Source organism: Pangasianodon hypophthalmus, chromosome 12 (genome assembly GCF_027358585.1).
Source record: "Pangasianodon hypophthalmus isolate fPanHyp1 chromosome 12, fPanHyp1.pri, whole genome shotgun sequence".
Taxonomy (NCBI): Eukaryota; Metazoa; Chordata; class Actinopteri; order Siluriformes; family Pangasiidae; genus Pangasianodon; species Pangasianodon hypophthalmus.
In genome coordinates, this window is record NC_069721.1 from 20,867,253 (window position 1) to 20,891,605 (window position 24,353).

The following is a 24,353-nucleotide window of genomic DNA, read 5'->3' on the forward strand; positions in this document are numbered from 1 at the left end:
AAAGCATTTATTTCATGTCCACTGGAATGCAGTTATATAATTATTCTCAGTAGGAAATATAGTGCTAATATTAAATATCCTAAGTACTGCACTTGCATAGGAAGTAACAGCTTCCTTTGTATATATAGTGCAATAGCTAGGGTGGAGAAACCACTGTTTGTAGTGTACTTACCTCATCTTGGTTTACTTTCTGTTCAAAATACGGTGACCTGGATGTACAAGGCAACAATTTCTATCCTATGTAGTGCACTACCACAGGAAGTAAGCTGAATTCTGAATTCCAAATATGTCCCTATTATACAGTACTTAGGCACATGCCAAGAAATGCTGTAAAGTAAAGATGACTTCAAAAATATTGAAATTGAATCTTTCTACGTAAAAGAAAAATACTACAATGTGCAGTAAACAGTAATAAACTAAAGAAAGTCAGTATTTGGTAAGTTGTGTACTGAGTGTCTTGGAGAATCTGTTACAGTTCTTCTGGAGACTTTGACTGTCTCGGTTGCTTAATTTTTTATTTTATTTTATTTTTTGCATGCAAAACCCAGGCGCCTTTATTATGTATTTTTTCTGTAAAGTGGTCTCTTACGTAATAAGTTGCTTTCTTTACTGTCATACAACCATTTTTCTGTAACATTATTTTTGAAAAAGCAATGTTTGGAAATCTAAAATTCGTAGAATTCGTAAAATAAATATAACAAAATTTGTACTAAAAAAAAAGGGTACCTAAGACTTTTGCACAGTACTGTACATATAGTGCACAAGCTAAGGTGTAGAAGTCATTAAACCTTGTGTAGTGCACTTGCAAAGGAAGTAGGGAACTATTTGGAATGCAGCCAGAGTTTTAAGGTGGCCGGATTGCTGAGGCACAGGAAACAGTTGAGCGTGATCAGGAAGCTCACTCTGAGGAGACAATGGCGCACTATGACCGAGTTCAAGTACCCCGATGGGCCTCATCACGATTCCAGCAGCGCTTCATTATCTGGCCAGTCTTTTTTTTTGTCCACTGCAACAGTGTTAGGACAACACTGCTTCCGGCAGATAAATTAGCTCAGAGAGGAAAGTCAGCAGAAAGGCCCGCGTGCACAATGGCGTCCCGGCAGCCGCTGTTCCCGCGCTTCAGACACACATATCCGCTACAGATGGGAGCAATCATTAGCCGCTTCTTGTTTTTCACCTCAGCAATGAGGAAACCCCATTGTTTAGACTCATGCCCAGAGAGACCAATGAAGATTTGATGGCACTATGCACTGACAACATCAAATAAGTCTGAGGCCCAAGGGGAGGAGGGATCACACCTGGAGTAGAGGAGTGTTTTCCAAGATAAATGTTAGGAACATGGTGTCATATATGGCTAAATCGACTCTCTCAGGGATTAATCATCGAAGATTTTTGTCTCAATAACAGCGCATTATAAAAATCACTTAAAAAAATAGTCTCGTCTGCTCACTTTTCCATTTAAAGTTCATGTTCGGTGATTCAGCACAGATTACAGTCTTCCATTTTCCTTCACATCCTGTTTGCAGTGACTTTACTGGAAGACTCTATCATGATGACCTCTTTCACACTTAAACAAGTTGATTACAGTCGGCTTGTCTGATTAGCTACACATGCTAGCGCCACACAGTGGTTATGAACTTAATTACATTAAAAGGAGTTTAGCCTAAAATGACATGTACACAATATTCCACTTAATCCAAACATAGTCACTCAGACAAAACATGTTTGGTGTATGAAGTTATCTTTTAGCTACATTTGGGCCAAATATTTCCAGAAATATATGTGATTGATATGTGTGAGAATGTTTAATTCGGCTCTGTTCAGTTAGCCATATGCATGGGTTGAGCGTGTCAATATAGTGATAATGACTAATGGATCAGAATTGTTGATAGATAAAAGCATTAGCCAGTGGTGTTAGATTCAAGGTTTGCAGATTTTTCCCACCACACCCAACTGATTCGCCTAAATCAAGATAATTATTAAGCTTAAGGTTTGAAGATGATTAAGCTTAAGATTTGAAAATTATTAAGGTTTGTGGTTTGAAGATGCACTTAAGAGTTGAAACTGTAATTGAATGTCATGGGTCTATAATTTTAGTTTACAGGAAGTAAAAAAAAAAAATCAAGAAAGAATAAAGGATAACACATAAATAAAGTCAAGCAAACAAATAAAGGTTCTCCAAACCATATTTTAAAGTCTGACATAAAACATGTACATACAGCTTTTTTTTCAAATCTCAGTGTCACAGTTTTAAAATCAAGCTTTTAATTCAAACAACTGAAAAAAAAAAAAAATTGTGCACTCTCGCGTCATGCAGGTCAAGCATGCATTTAAGCAAAAATTACCTTAAAAGACCCTGAGACACTAAATTCATTCACTTCAGAAACATACTCACAACCTCATACTGTAACCTGTTCTGCAGCATTCAAGGATAAATAGTGCAGTGTCATTTTAGATTAAGGAAAAAAATAATTCATTAAACAAAATTGGCATACTGTGACTGGTTATCCTTCTGCCCTTTAAATTTGTCCCTGAATAATAAAAAAATCTCATATACAATTTAGGGTTTAAAACCTGACATAAGACAGACATTATAGTCGTGTTATAATACTTCAGTAATAATACTTAGAGAAATGAAGAGACAGAGATACGCTCCACATGTTGTTCTTCTCTAGAATCTACCTAGCCTATACGGTAAGGTCCAAAAGTCTGAGTCCACTACCAACCTGCATGAATAAAAGGCAAAAAAACAATTAAAAACACTTTAAAATTAAATATTAATACCTGATCTGATTATATGAAATATACATCTAAAGGAGCTGACACTTCAGTGTAATATGACTTACAGTCATTTTGATATGATATGATTTGATGTAATATGATGTCATTTCGTATTTTAATTTTAAAAAAGGGGCTATCCAACTACACTGACAAGCAAAGTGGCCACGCCTCCTTAATTGACACTGACAGGCAAAGAAGCCACGCCTTCTATACTGACAAGCAAATAGGCCACACCTTCTACACTGATACTGACAAGCAAAGAGGCCTCGCCTTCTACACTGACACTGACAGGCAAATAGGCCACACCTTCTACACTGATACTGACAGGCAAATAGGCCACACCTTCTACACTGACACTGACAGGCAAACAGGCCAAACCTTCTACACTGACACCGACAGGCAAAGAGGCCACGCCTTCTACACTGACACTGACAGGCAAATAGGCCAAACCTTCTACACTGATACTGACAGGCAAATAGGCCACGCCTTCTACACTGATACTGACAGGCAAAGAGGCCACGCCTTCTACACTGACACTGACAGGCAAAGAGGCCACACCTTCTACACTGACACTGACAAGCAAAGAGGCCACGCCTTCTACACTGACACTGACAGGCAAAGAGGCCACGCCTTCTACACTGATACTGACAGGCAAAGAGGCCACACCTTCTACACTGACACTGACAGGCAAATAGGCCACACCTTCTACACTGATACTGACAGGCAAAGAGGCCACGCCTTCTATTTAGTAGTTTTGGGGGCCTTAAAATACAAAATAATTTATTCTACATAATTATTCTACATCAGCTATTTTAATACTTTCAAAAATACTTTCAAAGTAAATACAGAGTAACACCTGATATTAACTCAATTAGTACAGTCCTCCGTGTGTCATACATTACTGTCCTTAATGATTTCAGTCAGTAACAACACTCTTTTAAAAAATATATATATTTCTCAGACAAGATTCACCTCATATAACACAACTGTTTTTAGTTTCTCATTCATGGTGAAATAAATTCAGCTGTTGGTAGTGGACTCAGCTTGCACCTGACTGTCCATGGTTTCCATTCCGTACACTTTCTCAAACAGCTTGTACTGTTGCTCCCTCTGGTGGTTTCACACAGGATGTGCAGAGGCACAGTGAACTGGGCTTGCATACACAAGGAGTGTGTCATTACACTTAAATAACTAAAATTCCTATTAGCTTAGAGTTCTGACCACAAAGCTTTAGTGTCCAGTCCTGGAGGGCCATAACATTAAGCCTAGTTTCCCGAAAACTTTGTAGCATCAAAATCAGCTTAAAAATACTTACTCTAAAGCCTGATTAGCAGTGTTAGATTTGAGGTGTAAGTCTATATTACAGTTTTCAGTATCATTTCCTAAATATAACAGATTGCTTCTGTGATTGTGGTTTTGATATTAGCAACAGAGGCACTATAATAGAAATGTACCAGGAACTGTTCCTTTCACCACGTCAGGGCCAGATTTTCTGGACTAACATTTATGGACTACAGTTTCCGCTCTAAATTTCCTGGTCTAAACTCCCTGCACTAAAAATCCTGCTCTAAAGTTTCTGCCTATTTTTTTCTCTAAAGTTTCTGGGCTGAAGTTCCTTCTCTAAAGTTCCTAGGCTAAAAGTTTTTGAGCCGAAGGTCCTGTGATACATTTTCTGGGCTAAAGTTGATGTGTTAAAGTTCTTGGGTTAAAGTTCCTATTATATACATTTCCTAGGATTAAGTTCCTGATTTAAACCTTCCTTATTTCCTTGATTAAAGTTCTTAGGCTAAAATTTTTTGGAAGTCTTTGGGATAAATCTCCTGGCAGACATTTCCTGGGGAAAAAAAATCCTACAACAAATTTCCTGAGCTATACCTCATGGGTTAAAGTCTCTCAGTGGAATATAACTAGTAAGTGCCGTGTACCACTACTGCATTATTATCATGTGGTTCAGGAAACTGCGAAAATATATTTTAAAAGGGATGCAATAAAAGTGAAGCTGGGAATAATATTTTCCCCATGACATCATCATAGTTTATCATCACATCCACTAAATTTAACCATGAACTTTCTGCTACAACGTTTTGGGGAAGCATAGCAAACTACTGCATAGTAGTGTTCCAGAGAGGCAAAATGACCAAACTGGACCTGCTCTCTAGGACTGGAGTAGTTTAGATCTGCTCAGGACAATCACATTCCTTCAAAGTATGATTTACGTCATGGGCTTCACTTAAGGTTTAAGCACTGCATTTGGCCTGAAACATCTCTGATCATTCTCCTTATTCTTTCTCATTGCATCTCATTCCTATATCTTCTCTCATCCATTATTGTGTCTCGTAAAGGTCCTATGTGAAGCCACAGCAGCCTGATTTCTGTGGTTTCTGCTCGATGATATCATTGATTTGGAACTTCGGCTCTTTGGGCAGTTCGAGACACCGGCCAATCAACTCCCTGTAGGACACAGTGGCAAAAATCATTAACAAATACAACAGGATTCATAATAGTAATACATACATGCTTTAAAGTAGTTGGCTTAACTTTTTGTGTTATAGGGAGGCATTTGGGACAAAAAATCTAGTTCAGAGGTACAGCCTTCTACTTCTACTAGTACATTAAGGAGAACATTTGGGAACATCTCAAAACATGCATAGTTTTGTGCGTAAACTGTGCCGAGGAAAAGATAACAATAGGGGATTTTAACACCATTGAAGGTTTTCAGAATGTAATTATGGCAATAGAATGCATGTGATGTAAACACTTGGGCTTAATTGACCCTCACTCATTCCATCACAGATGAGATTTGCCAGATTTGCTAATGCCATCTAATACAGCTAAGGCTGATCTACTGTAGATGGAAATAAAACCACCAAATTCCACCAGAATAGTGCTGCATGTTTCTAGTGTATCCCCTGACCAGGCCATTTAATACACAAGTAAAAATAAAAGTGATGTACTCACTTTGCTGCAGTCATGAAGGCCAAATCTACATTGACACCAGTTTTAGCACTTGTCTCCATAAATATGACACCATACTCCTGTAAAGTAAAGCAAAGAGTCAAGGTATAGATCCATTTATCCTTTCAGACATGTAAACTGGTTGCAGAAAAACCTGAAGTATCACTCAGAAATAACAGATATTTTGTTGTTGGTTTAAAAATTTCAGAAATGAAAGAGTGGTCAAAAACATTTTCGTTTTTGATGTCTCACTTCATTTTAAATAAACAGAAGATCTCTGATAACTGGACATGATCTTATAAACACCCATCTTTTCAGTGTCCATTTTATTTCATTTTCTTTGATTTATTTCCATTTTATTTTAAATCCTATAGCTCGTCAAAATGTCTAACCTTCATGGCATTTGTCTCTGATTATTAATCAATAAATTACAACAAATGTCACTGCATTTATGTTTGTTCTTGGGGTAAAAAAAGTATAATGGTTTGTAGTGTGACGCACCCTGGCCAGTCTCTCTCCATCCTCCCGTTTGATGACTCTTCCACTGCTCATATCAGCCTAAAATAAAACAAAAAGAAGTGTGTATATGTATGTGCGTGTGTAAAATGTGTGTCTTTGTGTGTCTTTGTGTGTCAGCTGAAGTTTGTCGTACCTTGTTGCCTAGCAGCATGATGACTGCATCACTCTGTGCATACTCATGGATCTCTGTAAGCCATGCCTGTAAAGGAAAATTCAGCCAATCAGCTGCCAGCAAAGGGATACCTGATCTTGTGTCGATTTGGTTAATGTCTGGAGAGTTGGGAAATGTTAGTTTGTAAAAAAAAAAAAAAAAAAAAAAAAAAAAAAAATCAAATAAATAACAGTTCTTACTCTGATGTTGTCAAATGATGACTTGTTGGTGATGTCATACAGCAAGAGGAGAGCTACATAAGGGAAATTAAAACACACACACACACACACACACACACGCACCAAAGGTTTATATATTTCTAATGCATATTAAGTAGAGGGAGAAGAGATGGCAAAGAGAAATGTTGTTGGGTTGATTTACCATTAGTGTTCATTTTTTAATTATATTTACTATTATTAATATTGTTGCTATTCTTATTATCATCAGCATTATTTATTGAACAGCTTTTGGTAGCTCTTTGTATATTAGTGTTTTTGTATACTGAATATTTGTGTACATATTCAGCTACAAAAAGTAAATAATTAAACTCTTATGCTTTGTATAAGACTACTCTTAAACCACTCTTATGCTTTGCACCCACAGTCATGCCACAGAACTGTCTCAAACTCAACTGAATAGAAATTGATTGAAATGAATTGAGTTTCACTGATCTGCAACTGATCTGAGGTACAGTAATTGATTTGAGCTCAGCTAAATCAAATTACAAAGAACCTGAATTGAATGGAATTGAATTGATATGAATGAAGCTGAACTGAACAGAGCTGATTTAAAGAAAACTGGTGTTGAGTTGAAAGGAGTTAAATACTGTTTAAATGAACTGAATTGAATGTAATTGGATGAAATCGAGCAATATGATGGCCTGGCGTTATATCCAGGGCGTATTTCAGCCTCGTGTCTGGTGTTCCCAGGATGGGATTTGGATCCACTTACTGAAGATGGATGAATGAATTAATAAATTGATTAATTCAATAGAACACAGAGAGAGAGAGAGAGAGAGAGAGAGAGAGAGAGAGAAAGAGAGAGGGAGAGATGTGGTGTACGAAGGCAGATTCTCTCACCGTGAGCATCTCTGTAGTAGGCATGAGTGACGCTGCGAAATCTCTCCTGTCCTGCTGTGTCCCAAATCTGAACCAGAAGAAGAAAGACAAAAAGTTGCAGCACCAAACATCTCATCTGTCCATCCACTTACATCTCTATCCTTCCGGAAACACCCTTCATCACTCACACATGCTTTAGCAGTTTTGAACCATTATATACAACTGGCTTACAAATGTGCCAAATAAATAAATAAATAAACAAACAAACACTACAACTGTCATTATGAGTGACATTGAATATGTTTACCTGTACAATAATAAGTAAATAATTTCGCTAATTTATCAATACTTTCATCTGCATTAATGTAGGAAACACACCAATAATTTCTTTTTATAATCATAGACATCCCAACCCCCAAACATGGAATCGGTTGACTTGTAGATATTTATTTAGAAGGGTTTTTTGTGGTTGCCAAATTGTACATAATGTTGCTCTTCTAGTAAGTCTAGAACAGCTCTTCTCTGTACGGTTATGACTGGATCTAAGATCAGATAACCATTTGATCATTTGATCATGCCAAAATTCTTGTGAAAATATTCTATATTGTATATTGTAGTATGTTGGACATTCCTGTAACTGCTGAAATAAAAATGACTTAATATTTTGATTATAAACACACTCAATGCCATATGCCTATGAAACAAGGAGTTTTACAATCCATTTCATATCCCATAATAACACAGTTACTTTCTAAAAAAAAAGGTTTAAAGTCTTAAGGTTTTATTCTTAGCAACAATTCAAGTAAGAAGAAAATGTCTACATTAAACAGAACTGTGTAAATAAATCAACATGGCATTAGATAAAAGAACAAATAAATAAAGAAATGAATAAATGCAAGAAAATCAGAGAGTTAAGCAGAATTCGGATGATGTGTTTATTAATGGTCATAAAACTTTCTTATCCACGGTCACCTTCACTCACCTGTAATTTAACTTTCACCTCTCCGACAGTGACGACTTTATTCTGATGAAATGAAGAGAATGTGTAAGACAGCAGTGCAATATTATACACAGCTTCATTTCACATGGTTATGACTGGTTTATATTTTATGCTCTGATGTGACATGACACTGGTGTGAGTGTATTCACTGCAGCTGTGGCTTTCACATGAGCTCTGTGGAAATTTATTTGGGTTTTCATAAGAGCATGGACTTGACAAAAACCTTCTGTGAAACTGCGGGAATTGAAAGTGTTCATGTTCATAAAGTATTCACTTCTTATTTCGTCATATGACTCAAAACCCCAGACTCAGTGAGTGTGACAAGTTAGTGTGGTATGAATACAGAGCGTGTGTGTGTGTGTGTGCAAAGCAAATATTTATTTATATAGCAATAATTTAACATTTTTTAAAAAATATTATAAAAATGACTACTACTAATAGACGTACTACACCTACTACTAATACTATTACTCCTCCTCCTCCTTCTTCTACTACTATTACTCCTACTACTTATAATAATAATAAGAATAAGAAGAAGAAGAATATACACCATAAAATACAAATAAAAACCTATTTTGTTGTTTTGTCCCTGGAATAGCCAAGATTCTAACTTTGTGTGTGTGTGTGTGAGAGAGAGAGAGAGAAATAGAGAGAGAGAGAGAGAGAGAGTGTATGTGAGTGAGTGAGTGAGTGAGTGAGTGTGTGAGTCACCGTAAAGCCAATGCCCACAGTGGCGGAGAAAGAGCCTGGGATGAACTTTCCCTGATCAAACTGCACCAGCAGGGAGGTTTTCCCCACACCACTGTCTCCCACCAGGATCGTCTGCGGAGGACAAGTGAAAAAAAAACAGACAGAGAGAAAAAGAGAGAAGGGAGGAAGAAACAGAAGCAGAAAAAGTTAGAGAGGTGTTATAAAATAGACATACTGCATTACTGTGGGAATACTGTGAAAATAGTGTGCTGTATATAAACCGGTTCAAAAGAAGGATAAGAAGAATGAATGAAAAAAAGATGGTAGATAAAGGAATGAGATTTTGGGACAAGTTAAATCTAGAAATTTAAATGTGTTTTCTAACATTGTGCTGTAAAAGGTTTGTGCTAATATTTTATACTTTATGTCTGACAAAGATTCATACATTTTATTGAAAACTAAATCAAGGTCACAAGAGTAGAAAATAATCTTGAAAGTGTTTCACTTAGTGTTAAAGTGTTAAGAACTGATGACACAGCATATTTGAGGGGCAAACCATCCAGTTGTTTCAAGTTATAACTATTTAGACATGTCAGATGATCATGGGTTAAGTTTACCACATTCATTGTAGCACAAAGATCACTGTTAAAGCATGACTTTGAACACTGTGTGTACTAGGTCAAATGATGATTATTTACTGACACTTTCTGGATAACTGAAAAATTAAAAACAATCATACAGTCACAGTAAACACAAAAGGAGTATAAATATACAGGCTGTTGCAAGAGATAGTACTCAACAAGAATTCATAATTAGGATTAGGGAGGCTTTTTTTAAAGAAAAAAAAAAAGAATTCCAACTCAGCAATGTGCTCCTAAAGCTGGCAGAACTGGGACACGGAAGTGTTTTCTTTATAGACGTCACCAGTTTATTAATGAGCCAGAGCTCCAGGTTTTAATGTGAGTGTCTGAGGAGATAAGCAACAGAAACACACTCTGTGAAAATGGTGTAAAATCCAGTTAGGCCTCTGCTGACAGAGGCCTCTTTCCACCATAGGGCCAACAGATTACTATGGCTGTACTGGCACAGACTTGTGGACAGTTATGGCTTCTTTCATAATATTTGCTGAATCATTGTAAGATTCTTAGCTTGAATCCTAACAATGCGACAGCCATCTGTGATCAGGAGTAAAAGATAGTATTACTGGCCTTGTTCTCAGGTCGGGAAGACATTACTCTACTGTGTGGATTAAAGCAATGCTAATCGATCATTGTCGTCTCTTAGCTTATGTATGTGTAAGAGGGCATTTAGTGCTCTGCTCCAACATGTTCAACCGCTCTGTGATGTAGCAAGAGTTTGAAAAGATGACTTTATACAGTATCTTCAGGGTCCTGGGTTTGATCCTGAGCTTGGATTACTACCTGTGTAGCATTTCATATGTTCTCTCTGTGTTCAGTTGGGTTTTCTCCAGGTTCTCTGGTTCCTTCCCATCTCGAGGTAGGCAGTAAGCTATGCTAAATTGCCTCTAGGTGTTAATGAGTGAATAAATGAATGGGTGCATGGTGCCCTGTGATGGACTGGCATCCCATCTTGGGTGAATTCTTGTGAACAGTGTTCCTGGGAATAGGCTCAGGATCCACCATGACCCTGAAGAAAATAAAGAGGTTAATGAAGATGAATGAATGAATGAATGAATGATGGCTTTATGTGTTTTGGGGGAAGCATGTTTAAGTCCTCACCCTCCCTAGATGGTTATGACATAGGGGAGAACTAGCAAGTGGTTTATCCTGAAAAAGGAAGGACTGTGGAGTTAAGTGTATGTAACAAGCATGTGGTAGTTTCCCTCATCGTCCAACATGTCACCATCTCAGGCATTTTCCCTGAGCTGAGTTGACAGAGTGAACTTGAAGACTAAGTAAAAAACACCAGGTGGCACCACAAACATGACGCAAGTGTAAAACAAGTCAGCGAACACTTCTGTTTGCACTGAGCCTTATAACTAACTGCATGAAGGAAACCCTGCTGAGCAGAGAGTGTAGCTCTCCATGACAAATTGAAGAGGTGGAAATGCCACTGAAACAGCTTCTGTCCCTGTACAAAACAAGCTTGTGTGGAAATAAAAGAGACTTTTGTGTCTAAATGGTTATTCCTTGAGTTCTCAGAGTTTTGTGACTCCACCTTTGCTTTTTCCAGGCATACTTTATTCTCCAGAAGCCAAAATAAGTGAGTCTAAATATTCAAGGCCAGTTCTTCTTACTGGAGATAGAAATGACATTCGGTCTTTGATGATGGGTGAATCAGTGAATGTATGGATGGAGGAATGGATTGGTAGATGAATGGATAGATGTGAAAATGATAATATAATTATGTGTGGATGGATGGTGAGCTCCACTTATTTAAAGAACTGATGATGGATGGTTCATGCAGGTCCATCCATCTTCTGTATTGCTTATCCTTCACAGAGGCACAGGAAGTCTGGAGCCTATCCCAGAGGACTCGGGGCAGAAGGCAGGGGACACCCTGGACGGGGTGCCAACCCACTGCAGAGCACAACTGCACACACACTCACACACCCATTCACACACTATGGACAATTTAGACATGCCAATCAGCTACAATGCATGTCTTTGGACTGGGGGAGGAAACCAGTGTACCCAGAGGAAACCCCCGAAACCCCCAGGAGAACATGCAAACTCAGTGCACACACGGCAGAGGTGGGAATCGAACCCCCAACCCTTGAGGTGCGAGGCAAACGTGCTAACCACTAAGCCGTGAGGAAAAAAAAAAACCTCCTGAGATGACACGAGGAAGAAACCTCGAGAGGAACCATACTCAAAAAGGAATAAAACCTGGGACCGCAACTGAAAAGATGTGCCTAGTGAAGTCCAACACATACTTTGCATTTCACATTAATGCATAGACCTTCTGTCATAAAGTCAAAAACGAAGCTAAAAGTTTTAGTAATTAGGGTTCTACATTTCCATATTTATTTCCATGCAAGATTTCCATAATAATGAGCCCAAAAAGTTGGCGTGCTTCATCAGTGTCCTTGGGGTTCAAATGTTAATTAGGTGTTCATGTTGAAATTCAGCATTGAGTCACTGTGACGGTTTTATAAACCCCAAGCTGAAATCATTGAAGCTTCCAGGCTGCAACAGCAAAGGCTTTAAAATTAGAACAAGGTTTGCACCAAAATATTCCAAAACATTTTAGATATTTATGCTCACCGTTAATAAACTCAGAGCTCTTTCTTTCTATTTCTGCCCATGCCTTTAAGGCAACTGAATGAATCAACACCCCCAAATATTTCTGACCTTCACACTGTTTTCTTTCACACAGTCAGGAATCTTTTTTTAATCCATCCTCGAGGCCTTCGAGTTCACACTCCTCCACTCGCATTAATGCTCACACATGCTCAACCTGACAGCGCCACGTCATCCAGCACCATGCTGGAGACTGAAGATGCGGTTGCCGTGACAACAGCAAGTCTCAGGCGAGCGTGGTCCTCCTCTCCCCCTTCTCCCCATGACAGGAAGTAATTAGGCGGAATCAGCACAGATGCTCTGAAATTTGTCAGTGTAAAGCAAAGGCATTATATGAGCTCTGTTCTGTAACTGTATGAACAGTTTGCTTGGCTGTCAGAAAACATTAGTGAAATTATGACAGACTTCACAGAACGATTTTTCTCTGGGAACATCAGAAAGCCAACTTCATGAACATTCATTTATATTCTTCACAAAAAAATTAAACTGAAATACACAAACATAAAATGCAAAAAATCTAAAAAATCAAATGTAATGTCCACTGTAATACATCATCTTTTCCCTCTATAGATCAAAAAATATAAAAGGGATGGATGAAATGATGGACTAAAGGATAGGATCTATTATTGTATGATGGATAGATGAGTAGAGGGGTGGATGGATGAATACCAGTTACTTACAGAATCATACCATAGATGGATGAATGGACATATTGGATTGATTTATAATGGAGTGATAAATGGATATTTTTTGTTGTAACAGTTGATGGATGGTTAGATAATGATTGGATGGATTGTGAATATGACTTATTTTAAGAATTACATAACAGATGGATAAGTGGAGAGATAGATGAATGAGATTTATTAAGACTTATATAATGGCTGGATGGTTGGACAGATAAAAGATGGACAGATAGATGGGTGGCTGAAAGATTGAGTGGATGGATGAGTGATGGATGGGTGAATATGATTTATGAATTATGTTGAACTACATAGATCATGGGTGGTTGGATGGGTAAAGGATGGGTGCATAGATGGATGAACGGATGCTTGGATGGATAGATGGATGGATTAATATGATTTGGAAGAATAGATTATGGTTGGATGGATGGGTGAATATAACTTATTTTAAGAATTATATGATATTCATGGATGGTTACATAGATAATGGATGGGTGCAGAGATGGATGGATAGATGGATGGATGTATAGATTAATATGATTTAGATGATAGAGCATGCTTAAATGGATGGGTGAATATGACATGTTTAGAATTGTCTAAAAGCTTCATGGATGATTAATGGATGAGTGCATAGATGGACGGATGGGATTTGTTTCAAGAATTATATGATGGATTAATGGATAGAAGGATGTATGAAAGGGTGAATGGGTGAGTGGATGGATGGGTAGGTGAGATTTGTTTCAAGAATTATGCAGTATGATGGTTGGACAGTATGGATGGATGGAAGGGTGGATGGATTTGTAAATGAATGAGTAGATGGATGAATGATGGATGGGTGAATAGGTGAGTGGATGGATTGATGGATGGATGATAGAAGGCTGAATCTGATTAAGAATTATTGGATAGACAGATGGGAATAAAGGCTTTTTTTCCCAGCAACATGCATGAAATCACATTTTAGCTGACGTAACTCTGTCAGAATGGACTCTAGTCCACATAGTCAGTGATGTAACGCTGCTGTCCACAGGGATTTCTGACCACAGCTGATCCCTACACACCCTCCATCCTCCCCAAAGAGACTGGCGGCTAATGGACACACAATGTCTAAAACCCCAGAGCTCGAACCACATCTCTCTTCCACTTCCAGCTCTATACAGACCACCACATAAACTACACAAACTATATCCCTCCATTCAAACCAAATGACACACCACAGTGTTACAAACTGCAGGCTTATCATATAGCATGTGCATTCGGTGAACTGACACCAAGCAATGCGAATGTATCAATTTCATCCATATAAAATCCTGCCTTAAGTGAATCATTTTACACCTAAACTGTGTACCTGAGATATTAATAGCGTGGACATCATGCACAGAAGATGAATCATTTTATTTATAGATGAAAACGTAACTCTATATTTAACGTGCCTGAGGCTGAACTCTCAGACTGATTTTAGCGTAACACAATATGCTGATTGTTCCTCCTGGATTGTGCATTGAAGTAAAGCAAACTGCATCCATGCATGATTGATTTTAATGAATTGAGCAGACACTGAAGACACAAGACTGCATATCTGTGTGCTCACGTTAAAAACTGAAGCTCTACATTGTCTTTCACTGGTTTCCAATACAAATGTGTTTTCATGCTCTAACATCCATTAAAAGCTCATGAATGGCCTCTTAATGGATTGACGATTAGAGTTACATGTATTAGAGCAAAAGACCAAAATGCAGCTTACACGCTTGCTGGTGTGGTATGCTTACTTTTTGTACTTTTAACATGTAACATCCACCTGGAAACATGGCTATAGTGAAACTTCAAAGGTGATTTAAGGTAGGTTAATGGAGTAGTTGTTTTTAGAAGTACACTACATGCACTTTTTCTAGGTTAAAGATACATAAGGTGAACAGTACAAAAAGTGAACGTGAGGGGACCACTCCAGTGACAAGCAGAAATACACACAGAGATACACAATTTTTTTTTCTGAGAATGTGCAGTGTGGTAAGGCTTCAGCTGAGGGTTTAGGAAAATGCTCTAATCCTAAATAACTGAGTGTGCGCATGTTAACACACTCTACAGCCTATAACGAAGACTCACACTGAGCTGCATTATCTAGAAATATTTCTTAGTTTACAATAAAAAAAAAGCATTTGAGAGAACAGAATTAGATAAAATATATTTAAATATAAGCTATTTTAGATATTCTGTATATATAAATAGTGAAAATATATAGGCTTATATATATTTAGGCTTTATGGGTATGCTGATTTACAGTGAATTTGGATGTGAGGATCTATGTGCACTACTTTCTGAGGGGCATTTGCATACACAGCCATTACAGTTTGGATGATAGTTTGGATCTAAGCACTTTCAAGAAAAGAAAATAGGTTTTTAAAGGGCAAACGCTCTCTTTGACGTGTCTTTGTGCCTTTGGTTAAAGAAACATGATTGCACAGGAGAATGATTAAGATGCGTAATTGGCTCATTGTTTCTACCTTGGGGAACAAACAGTACCTGTGCTGCACATTTTCTCTAACTGGATAAGGAGAAATCTTAGATTAGCTGATGATTAGTTACCTTGTGCGTTAAATCCTGGTCGTAGAGGCCATACACGGTGCAGCTTTGCTCATCTCCAGCCTCCGGTTCGTCTCGCGCCTCCGGTTCCTCTCTTGTCTCCGGTTCCATCGTGGTCTGATCTGTGGGATGCTCACAGCGCGAGAGCCGGAGAGGCGCGGTCCAGCGCGCGCTCCTTCCCAGCCTGCCTACGTCACCACTTTCGCAGCAATCTCACTGTGTGGCCGTGACGTAAAGTCCAACGTCATCACTTAAAAACAAACAAACAAACAACCCTCCCCCTCTTTCTCTCAAATCACAATAAAGAAAATAAATGCTTGCTGCAGGTAACAGATGTTTGTTTTATAATAAGAATAAAGACACACCTCTCTTCTGATATGCATTATGAAAAATTAGAAATATCCTACATGCACTGATCATTCAATAACCTGAAAGATAACTGATCTCGACTGACCACTAGATGGCGACAAAATCATTTCGAAATTCACGTCAATTCAATTCTGTTTAACCCAAAGAGGTTATTCAGCTTTAATTACAGTAGCTCCCTTACTGTAAATCATCTATTCCTTTATTGTTATTGTGTACTTTCCCCTCACTATTTCCTTATCTACATCTCAAAGCCAGATAAAACTCTTCAGAAGACCATTATTTTTTATCTAGCTCTATTTAAATAAATAAATAAATAAATAGACACATTAATTAATTAATTAAACAAACAAATTAAATAAATAAATAAACCTTTTCTCCATTACAGAAAAGTCACATGAACATCACACGTGTATAATCACATGATTCCTATGTGAACTTTACACATGTGGTATTTGGACACTTCACATGTTAGGTTTCACACATAATGTTGTTTTATTTGACAACATACAGTATGATTTTCTCACATGAGCCATTAAATTTTCACAGGGCATCACATCCGTATAATGTCACGTGTTTACTTACATTGCATCTTCACATGTTTTTCACATGATCACATATTACATAAAACACATAATCGCATATGTAATGTACATATGATTTTTCCATAAAGGTTGATGTGGCAGTTCTACAAAAAAAAAAAAAAGATGTTTTATAGCCTGAATTTGCATACTGAAGCTTGATAGGCTCTGATATTTTATGATGTAATAGCACATACTAAATCACTAACTCTCTCACTCGGTTTATTCATTCTGGTCAAGGTCCTGGTGGATCCGGAGCCTATCCTGGGAATACCGGGAATGAGGTGGGAATACACCCTGGATTGGATAGCAGTCCATCACAGATATATAAATCAGCATCTCTCAATAAGTCTATTTAAATATACACATCAAATTTGTAGTATATTATCTGAATCACTTGTAACATATAGTACCGTGCAAAGGTCTTAGGCACATGCAAATAAATGCTATAGAGTAAAGATGCCTTCAAAAATAATGAAATTAAATGTTTCTACATTAAAAAAATACTATAAAGAGCAGTAAACAGTAATAAATGAAACAAAGTCAATATTTGATGTGTTGATCCTTCACTTTAAAAAAAAAAAAAGTAGTCTCAGGTGCAGTGTGTGCAGTTTTATAAGAAAATGAGCTGTAAGTGTTACTGAGCATCTTGCAGAACCAGCCACAGTTCTTCTGGAAACTTTGACTGTCTCACTCGCTTCTTATTTTTACTCAGCAACCTTCATTATGTTTTTTTTGTCTGAAAAGTCGTTCTTATGTAATACGCTGCTTTCTTTACGTACAAACATTTTTGTGTAACATTTAATTTCGTGCTGGAAAACTAATGTTTGGAATTCTAAAATGTTTTTGTGCTGAATCAATAATGTAGAAGTCATAAAATAAAAATCTATAACAAAGTTTGTACTAAAAAAAAAATAGGGTGCCTAAGACTTTTGCACAGTACTGAACAACACCACCTTTAAACTTTGGGTCCAATGACTGAGACCCGAACTACATGCTGAGGAACAGAGTGATTCAGCTGACTACTGGATTGTGGATTTCTCTCACATTTAACACTGTGAAATTCTTTCGTCCATATCAGTGTCATACAGTGTCAGAAACCACATAAACATGTCTGAGATACTCATATGTTTAATAGTGATTGTGTATGTTTGCACAATGCCAAATGGGTAGCTACAAGCTTCTGTTTCTTCTTCTTCCAGTACAAAACTAAAGAAGCAAACTTCACACACCAAACATGGCTGATTGCGGTCTTGGTCTATTGATGACATTTGAATTAAGTGGAAAATTGTGTTCATTTCCTGTTTCAAAAATAGCACCACTTGTGCCACTGGAAATAATTTAAACAGTCCAGGGATCCAATTTTTTTTTCTGTCATTTTCCAAATTCGACATGCCTCTGCACCAACTCAGCAGCTTATGTAATGCTCACACTCAGGAATGTGGACTCAAGCAGAGAAGTTAACTGGCAAACTCCCAAAATACACAAAATGCACAGATGCAGGAAGCAATAAGGAAAATATAGAAAGGGGATCTATACAGGACTAAAGACAAAAAAAAAAAAATGTTAAGGACTACAAAGAAAGGCTAACAGGAATCCAGCTGTATGGCTGACCCCAACCCCTTTTCACTATATAGTGCACTGTTGTAGATGTTTTACTGTTTTATGTTGTAGCCATAGGGGAAATGCAGAGCATGCATAATACACTGAACACTGCAGTTTGTTTGGAAAGAAAGTAGATGGACTAGGATACTATTTCAGTCAGAGAGCAAGACTTTCCACAAAGCAAGGTGGAAAACTACAGGCTTAAATAAGGAAAATAAGGAAATTAGGAACAGGTGCATGTGGAATGTGGAAAGCCAGGAGGGTCAAAGATGGCTTTTTTTTTTTTAATTTAGCACAGACTCGGCTATAAATAATGTTAATTCAATGAACTGTAGCAGCTTAAATTGAAGAAATAATTATGCAAATATTTTTTTTTAAAAAAAATCATGATCTTTCATCAAAATGATTTATAAGGCTAATTAAACAGAAGAGTTGCAAATAAAATACAAGTAGCAGACATGAAAAAAATCTGACTGATATTCAGTGTTTCCATGCAGCTGTTTTTTGTTGTTGCAAAGTCTGTGCGCCTTTTGTTTTCTGAAAAACAGACAAAACGTTTTAATGACCAGCTGTTGTAATGCTCCTTGAGTCCATATGGTTAGTTATTTTTTTGTCTTTTTCTCTCTGTTGCAGTAAGTGAGAATTAAGTGGATAAAGCGCTAGAGAAGACAGACGTAGAGGAATTTCCCACCCCGTCTGATGCGACCAGAAGTGCCACCTGAACAGATCCTTTCTTCGGGTCACCATGTGTTGATGTAGTAGCGTCATTCTCTTTCTTTGTTCTCTCTCTCTCTCTCCCTCTCTCTCGCTATGTTGTATTTAAGAATAATATGGTGAGTTCTGTATAAGTGACAAATTGCATGGAAAAGGTAAAGGACGTGCAGCATTTACTTTTTATCACCAGTTTTTCTCTTGTTTTGGGGCTAAGGAGGAAGTGTAACAAATTGTATGTTATGTTTATTTTGTTTTAGATTAGTTAGCGGCCCAAAAATCATAGCCATTTTTTAAAATTTAGCATATTCTTGTCCTCAATGTTAGCATCCACCATGAGCAGTTTGAAGTGAGGATACAACTATATCAAGATAACTGCACCGCGGAAGGCGGTGTACATCCTGCCGTCTTTAAAAAATGCTTCTTTAAGGGTTCTTCAAAGGTTCACTGGACAATTAAGGGTTTTTAATTTGCAAAAAAAAAGACTCTACTTAGGGGGGGCACGGTGGCTTAGTAGTTAGCACATTTGCCTAGCACCTCCAAGGTTGGGGGTTTGATTCCTATCTCTACGCAGTTTGCATGTTCTCCATGTGCTTTGGGGGTTTCCTATGAGTACTTTAGTTTTCTCCCCAGTCCAAAGACATGAAATGTGACTGATTGGCATCTCTAAAATTGTCCATAGTGTGTGATTGTGCCCTGCGATTGATTGGCACCCTGTCCAGGGTGTCCCCTGGGATAGGCTCCCCATGACCCTGTGTAGGCCAAGCAGCACAGAAAACGGATGGATGGTTCGGGTTCTACTTAAAATCCTTTCTCACAGAGGAGCACTCTGTTGTACGGTTCCCCCAGAAAGATAACCAAAGAATAGTTAAGGGCTCGTACTACATTTTCTCTATTTGTAGATGGGTTGTAACAAAATAATTTACATAAAACAGTCCCACTTCTACTTTTTCCTGTTTTTTCCTGTTATACTGTGAAAGGAACTCAGTTGGGAACATAATGTCCTTGTCAGTTTCCTCCAGCCCTAATCACACATTTCCCTCACTTTCATATGTACATGACTGTACATACTGTAGGATTGCACTAAATAGCATGTCTAAATGTTACACCAATTCTATTGAATCAGTATCAGTGGCTGTAGTGGAGCTATACTGTTTACAGTAGTATATGGTTTGGGACAAAGCCTTAATCATTCTGTAAAGCTACTTTGTGATAATGTTTATTGTTATAAGTACTTTACAAATATAAATTGAATAGCACTGATTTTAATTCATCTCTGATAAAATATCAAATCCTTTTTTTGTCTGCAGTTTTGACAGAAGTTCTTTCATTTGTTTGTATGAGCTTCAAACAAGGAACAATTAATAAGGAAGTTAATTCGAGTCTGTATTTTTTGTATATTTTGATATTGATAATGTTTTATTAGTGTAAAAACCACTTTAGGCCTCTGCACTGTCACCCCCGTGGCCGGGCTTCGATTCCCGGCCAGGGAACTGACCCCAGCCACTGGGGTTGCACAAAACAGTGCACTCCCAGTGCCGGTCCCAATCTCAGATAAATTTGGGGAGGGTTGCATCAGGAAGGGCATCTGGCGTAAAAACTGTGCCAAATGAAATATGTAGACCAATGATCCACCGTGGTGACCCCTAATGGGAGCAGCCGAAAGAACAACAACAACAACAACAGTGTAAAAACCACTGCTGCAAATTAATTCATTAATTCATATCAATTCACATTGATTCACTGTCCAGCTAGTTAACATCGCTAGCTTATTATTAGCAAGGGCTAGTTATTAGCTAGCTATGTTACTGTTACCTCAGCTCTTTGTCTTTGACTTCAGGTTGAAAAGATAGTCTAGCTCAAGGGTTCTCAACTCCAGTCTGTAGGAGCCTCTATAATTTGTAGTAGCTAATGCCAGCTATATGGATTATCTGTTTAAACCAGTGAGTAGCTAGCTAGCAAATCTAGACTAACATGGCTCTGGTTGAGTCTCCTGTATAATTTTACACTAGGTTTGCAAACTTGTTGCACTTATCCTGGTTTGCTGATATTACTGATGTTTTATCAAAAGTTAGTGAAAAAGAAATAATGTAGGATAAAAAAAGGAAGCAAAAATGTAGCCAGGACCTTTGGCGCCTTGTCCTGCAATAAATATGATGGCACAAATCCATAGGGAAAAAAATTGAAATTGATATGGTTAGAAGTTCATAATCTGCCAACACTGTAAATATTTCCCAGAATACTACTTGGGCTGATGTATCAAACTGTAAAACTTTTTTTTTTTTTTTCTACAACACAGTTGCTTCCTGACCAGTTTACTGTTCTCCCACTTCTCAAATGTATTGCACCATATCTGAATCATCACCATCAAGAAAAAGACCAATGAAATTACTCCTTTAACTGTGCTACACCCCACTGAAATGTGATACAATAAATGTAACTTTACGCTACATTTTTATCCCTTACTAAGCCTTTAGAGCTCATTAGCATAACAGATGATAGTGTTGAGTAAAGAGCATGCTGTGCTGCCATTGACTCATGCTCTCATCCACTCAGTCTGACATTGCTCTCATACTTTCCTGGCTCATTTGCTGTGGAGAAATCTGGAGGTAATTTGGAGCGCCAGAATTCAATGCAATCAGACAAAGAGACTCTATCAAGGCCTGGGCCTGTTCAGATTAAATAAATAGAGCATGAAGAACAAAGCCAAGTGACAAAGATGGATAGGTGTTTTGGCAGGAAGTTAAAAAAGCTGGAATCCAATCTGATTATTTCCTGAGATTGCATGGCATACCATACAGTTTTGAAAAATCACTTGCTGGGTTCATTCTTACAGCTTTTGTGATCTCTGCTAATGGACGAACCTGAAGAAAGAGTGAGATCTCAAAGCAAACTCAGAATAAACTTCCTCTTGAGCCTCCAAACCGCACTGTTGATGTTTTTCGACGAGCTTCACATAGCTCCATTGTCTTCGTGTTTTTAAGGTTGTGTTGCTTTTCTCTAACCACAGATATTCCCATTCAAATTTTTGCCAAAGAGTCCACACGAAAAGAAACACATGCTGCATAAATACTTATAACAGAGATGAGGATGGACCCTGCACTGGTTAGGTGAAGATCACACTGTCCACAGCACTGGATTAGAGCCTAATGTATCCACATCTGGATGGCTCAGTGTCTTCTTTTCACAACAGCCTAATCAGGGGTGGATAAAGTACTGAGAAATTATACTTACAGTAAGTGAAAGTATAGATAATGTGTTAAAATCTTAGTCAATTAATAGTGGAAGTATACAGCCAAATAAATGCAAGTGAGATAATAAATGCAATGCAATAAATGCAAGTAAATGCCAAAAAGTTGTTACTTTTAAATGTACTTTAAATGAGTTTAACTGATCAAAATGTCATTTCCTCATGTGAAAAGTAACTTAGTATTTACACCATATGGCCAAAAGTATGTGAACACCTGACCTTAACACTCATAAGTGGTTTTTGAACATCCCATTCCAGATTTAGTCTCCTCTTTACCCTGTTATAATAACCGCCACTCTTCTGGGAAGGCTTTCCATATGGTTTTGGATCATGGGTGTGGGGATTTGTCCATTCAGCCACAAGAGCATTAGTGAGGTCATGCGAGCAGGTCTGGGGCGCAGTCAGCATTCCAGTTCATTCCAAAGGTGTTCAGTGGAGTTGAAATCAGGCTTCTTCCACTCCAGCCTTGGCAAATCATGTCATCATGGAGCTCGCTTTGTGCACAGGGGCATTGTCATGCTGAAAAAGTTTGGGCCTCATAGTTCCAGTGAAGTGAAATTGTAATGCTACAACACACAAAAGCATTCTAAACATTCTAGACAAGAACCACATATGAGTGGGATGGTCAGGTGTCCACAAACTTTTGGCCATATAGTGTATCTAAAACTGTTAGAAGATGATTTTTATTTGAAAACAACTATTGCCTGAAAACATTATTCAATCATTCAATCATTCATTTGAAATATTAACCATTAGCTAGAATTTGATTTGCTGCCTAGTCAATTATGTTAGCTACTGGAATCAATCCTAGCATAACCACAAATTAGCAAAGAAGGCTAACTTACAATTTATGTTAACAAATTAATGAAACTACTTCAACTTGCTTTCTTAAATTAAATGGAGTCCATACCTTCTAGGGAGTTAACGGAGGCACCCCATTTTATACAAGTCTTTACTTATGCTGTATTTTACTTATTTTGTAAGTAGTAATTAGCAGGTCCAGAATGACGTCATTTTCAACCTTGGCACATTTGACATATGAAGTGTGGGAAAAAACATGGACGCCTCCATGTTCATCTTCTGTTAGCAACAAGCTAACTGTGATGAGTGATACATACATAAGGAAATACTTGTATGTATAGTATAACTCATTTAAAGATAAGAAATGCTGCATTGTTTACTTCTGATGCTGGGTGCAGCGATGTTGATTTGATGTCACTCTGTAAACTGGGAAGGACTTTCGAACATAGTTGAGAAGACAACCCCAGGTTGATGAGTAGGAATTTCAAGCTGAGGAGGTGTTTTCTTTGTTTTTCCTGTTTGGAGGTTGGGAATAACAAGTTGCGCACTCAAGTCAACCGCAGCATTACTCCAGCATATTTTACAGAGGAGGGCTGGGGTGGTCATCCTCAAGTTCAACACTGCTGTCCGGTGGCTTATCTATATTCAGACACACATGGATCGCTACAGTGCTAACTACATTGTGTAGCATGATCAGAGATGATGAATTCGCATGATCCTTCTGTGTTGTCTTATGATGATGAACTTGATTGAATGCTAAACTGAAACGATTGAGCCCATTCAACTAATATACAGCAGACAGTCTTAGTGAGAAGCAGAGACCCCAAGCTTTGTAAAAAGTACTTTGAAGGTCTAAATAAAAATGTGTAAGTGTAAAAAAATTTTTTTTTCTTGGAAATGTAATTAAGTAAGAATACCAGTAATCAATTGCAATAATACTCAGGTAAAGTATACTGTAAATACATCGAAGTAACACTTAAGTACAGAAATGAAGTACAATTATTCAAATATTTTCCACCCCTGGGCCTAATACAAGAACTGGCCCGAATTTAAAAAAGAATATTGTTACATCTGACCCTGAGATGGTGCAGGTCTGGATGTGATTTTTAATACCTGGCCCAGAAGAGGATTATTAAACAGAATTATGACTGCTTTCATTTCACCACAACATTTTTTGCAACAAGCAATTGGGATATATATATGTGTGTGTGTGTGTGTGTGTATATACTGTATATATATATATATATATATATATATATATATATATATATATATATATATATATACATATATATATATAAAACTTGCACATCAAGACTGTGATTTAAAAAAAAAAAAAAAACTTTTTTGAGTACTTTCTTGTGG

The 24,353-nt window shown here is 37.6% G+C and overlaps 1 protein-coding gene across 1 annotated transcript; it reads right to left on the reverse strand.

Annotated features, from left to right (window-relative positions):
- Nucleotides 1–2,168: 2,168 nt before the first annotated feature.
- LOC113527110 (ras-related protein Rab-37) lies at nt 2,169–15,867 on the reverse strand. The gene is made up of 9 exons (XM_026914630.3): nt 15,678–15,867; nt 9,176–9,286; nt 8,447–8,488; nt 7,486–7,552; nt 6,607–6,659; nt 6,389–6,454; nt 6,238–6,294; nt 5,740–5,816; nt 2,169–5,232 (listed from the first exon to the last, which is right to left on the reverse strand). Exons 1-9 carry the CDS (start codon nt 15,783–15,785, stop codon nt 5,127–5,129), a joined length of 687 nt encoding a protein of 228 aa, XP_026770431.1. The 5' UTR covers nt 15,786–15,867; the 3' UTR covers nt 2,169–5,126.
- Between the last annotated feature and the right edge of the window lie 8,486 nt (nt 15,868–24,353).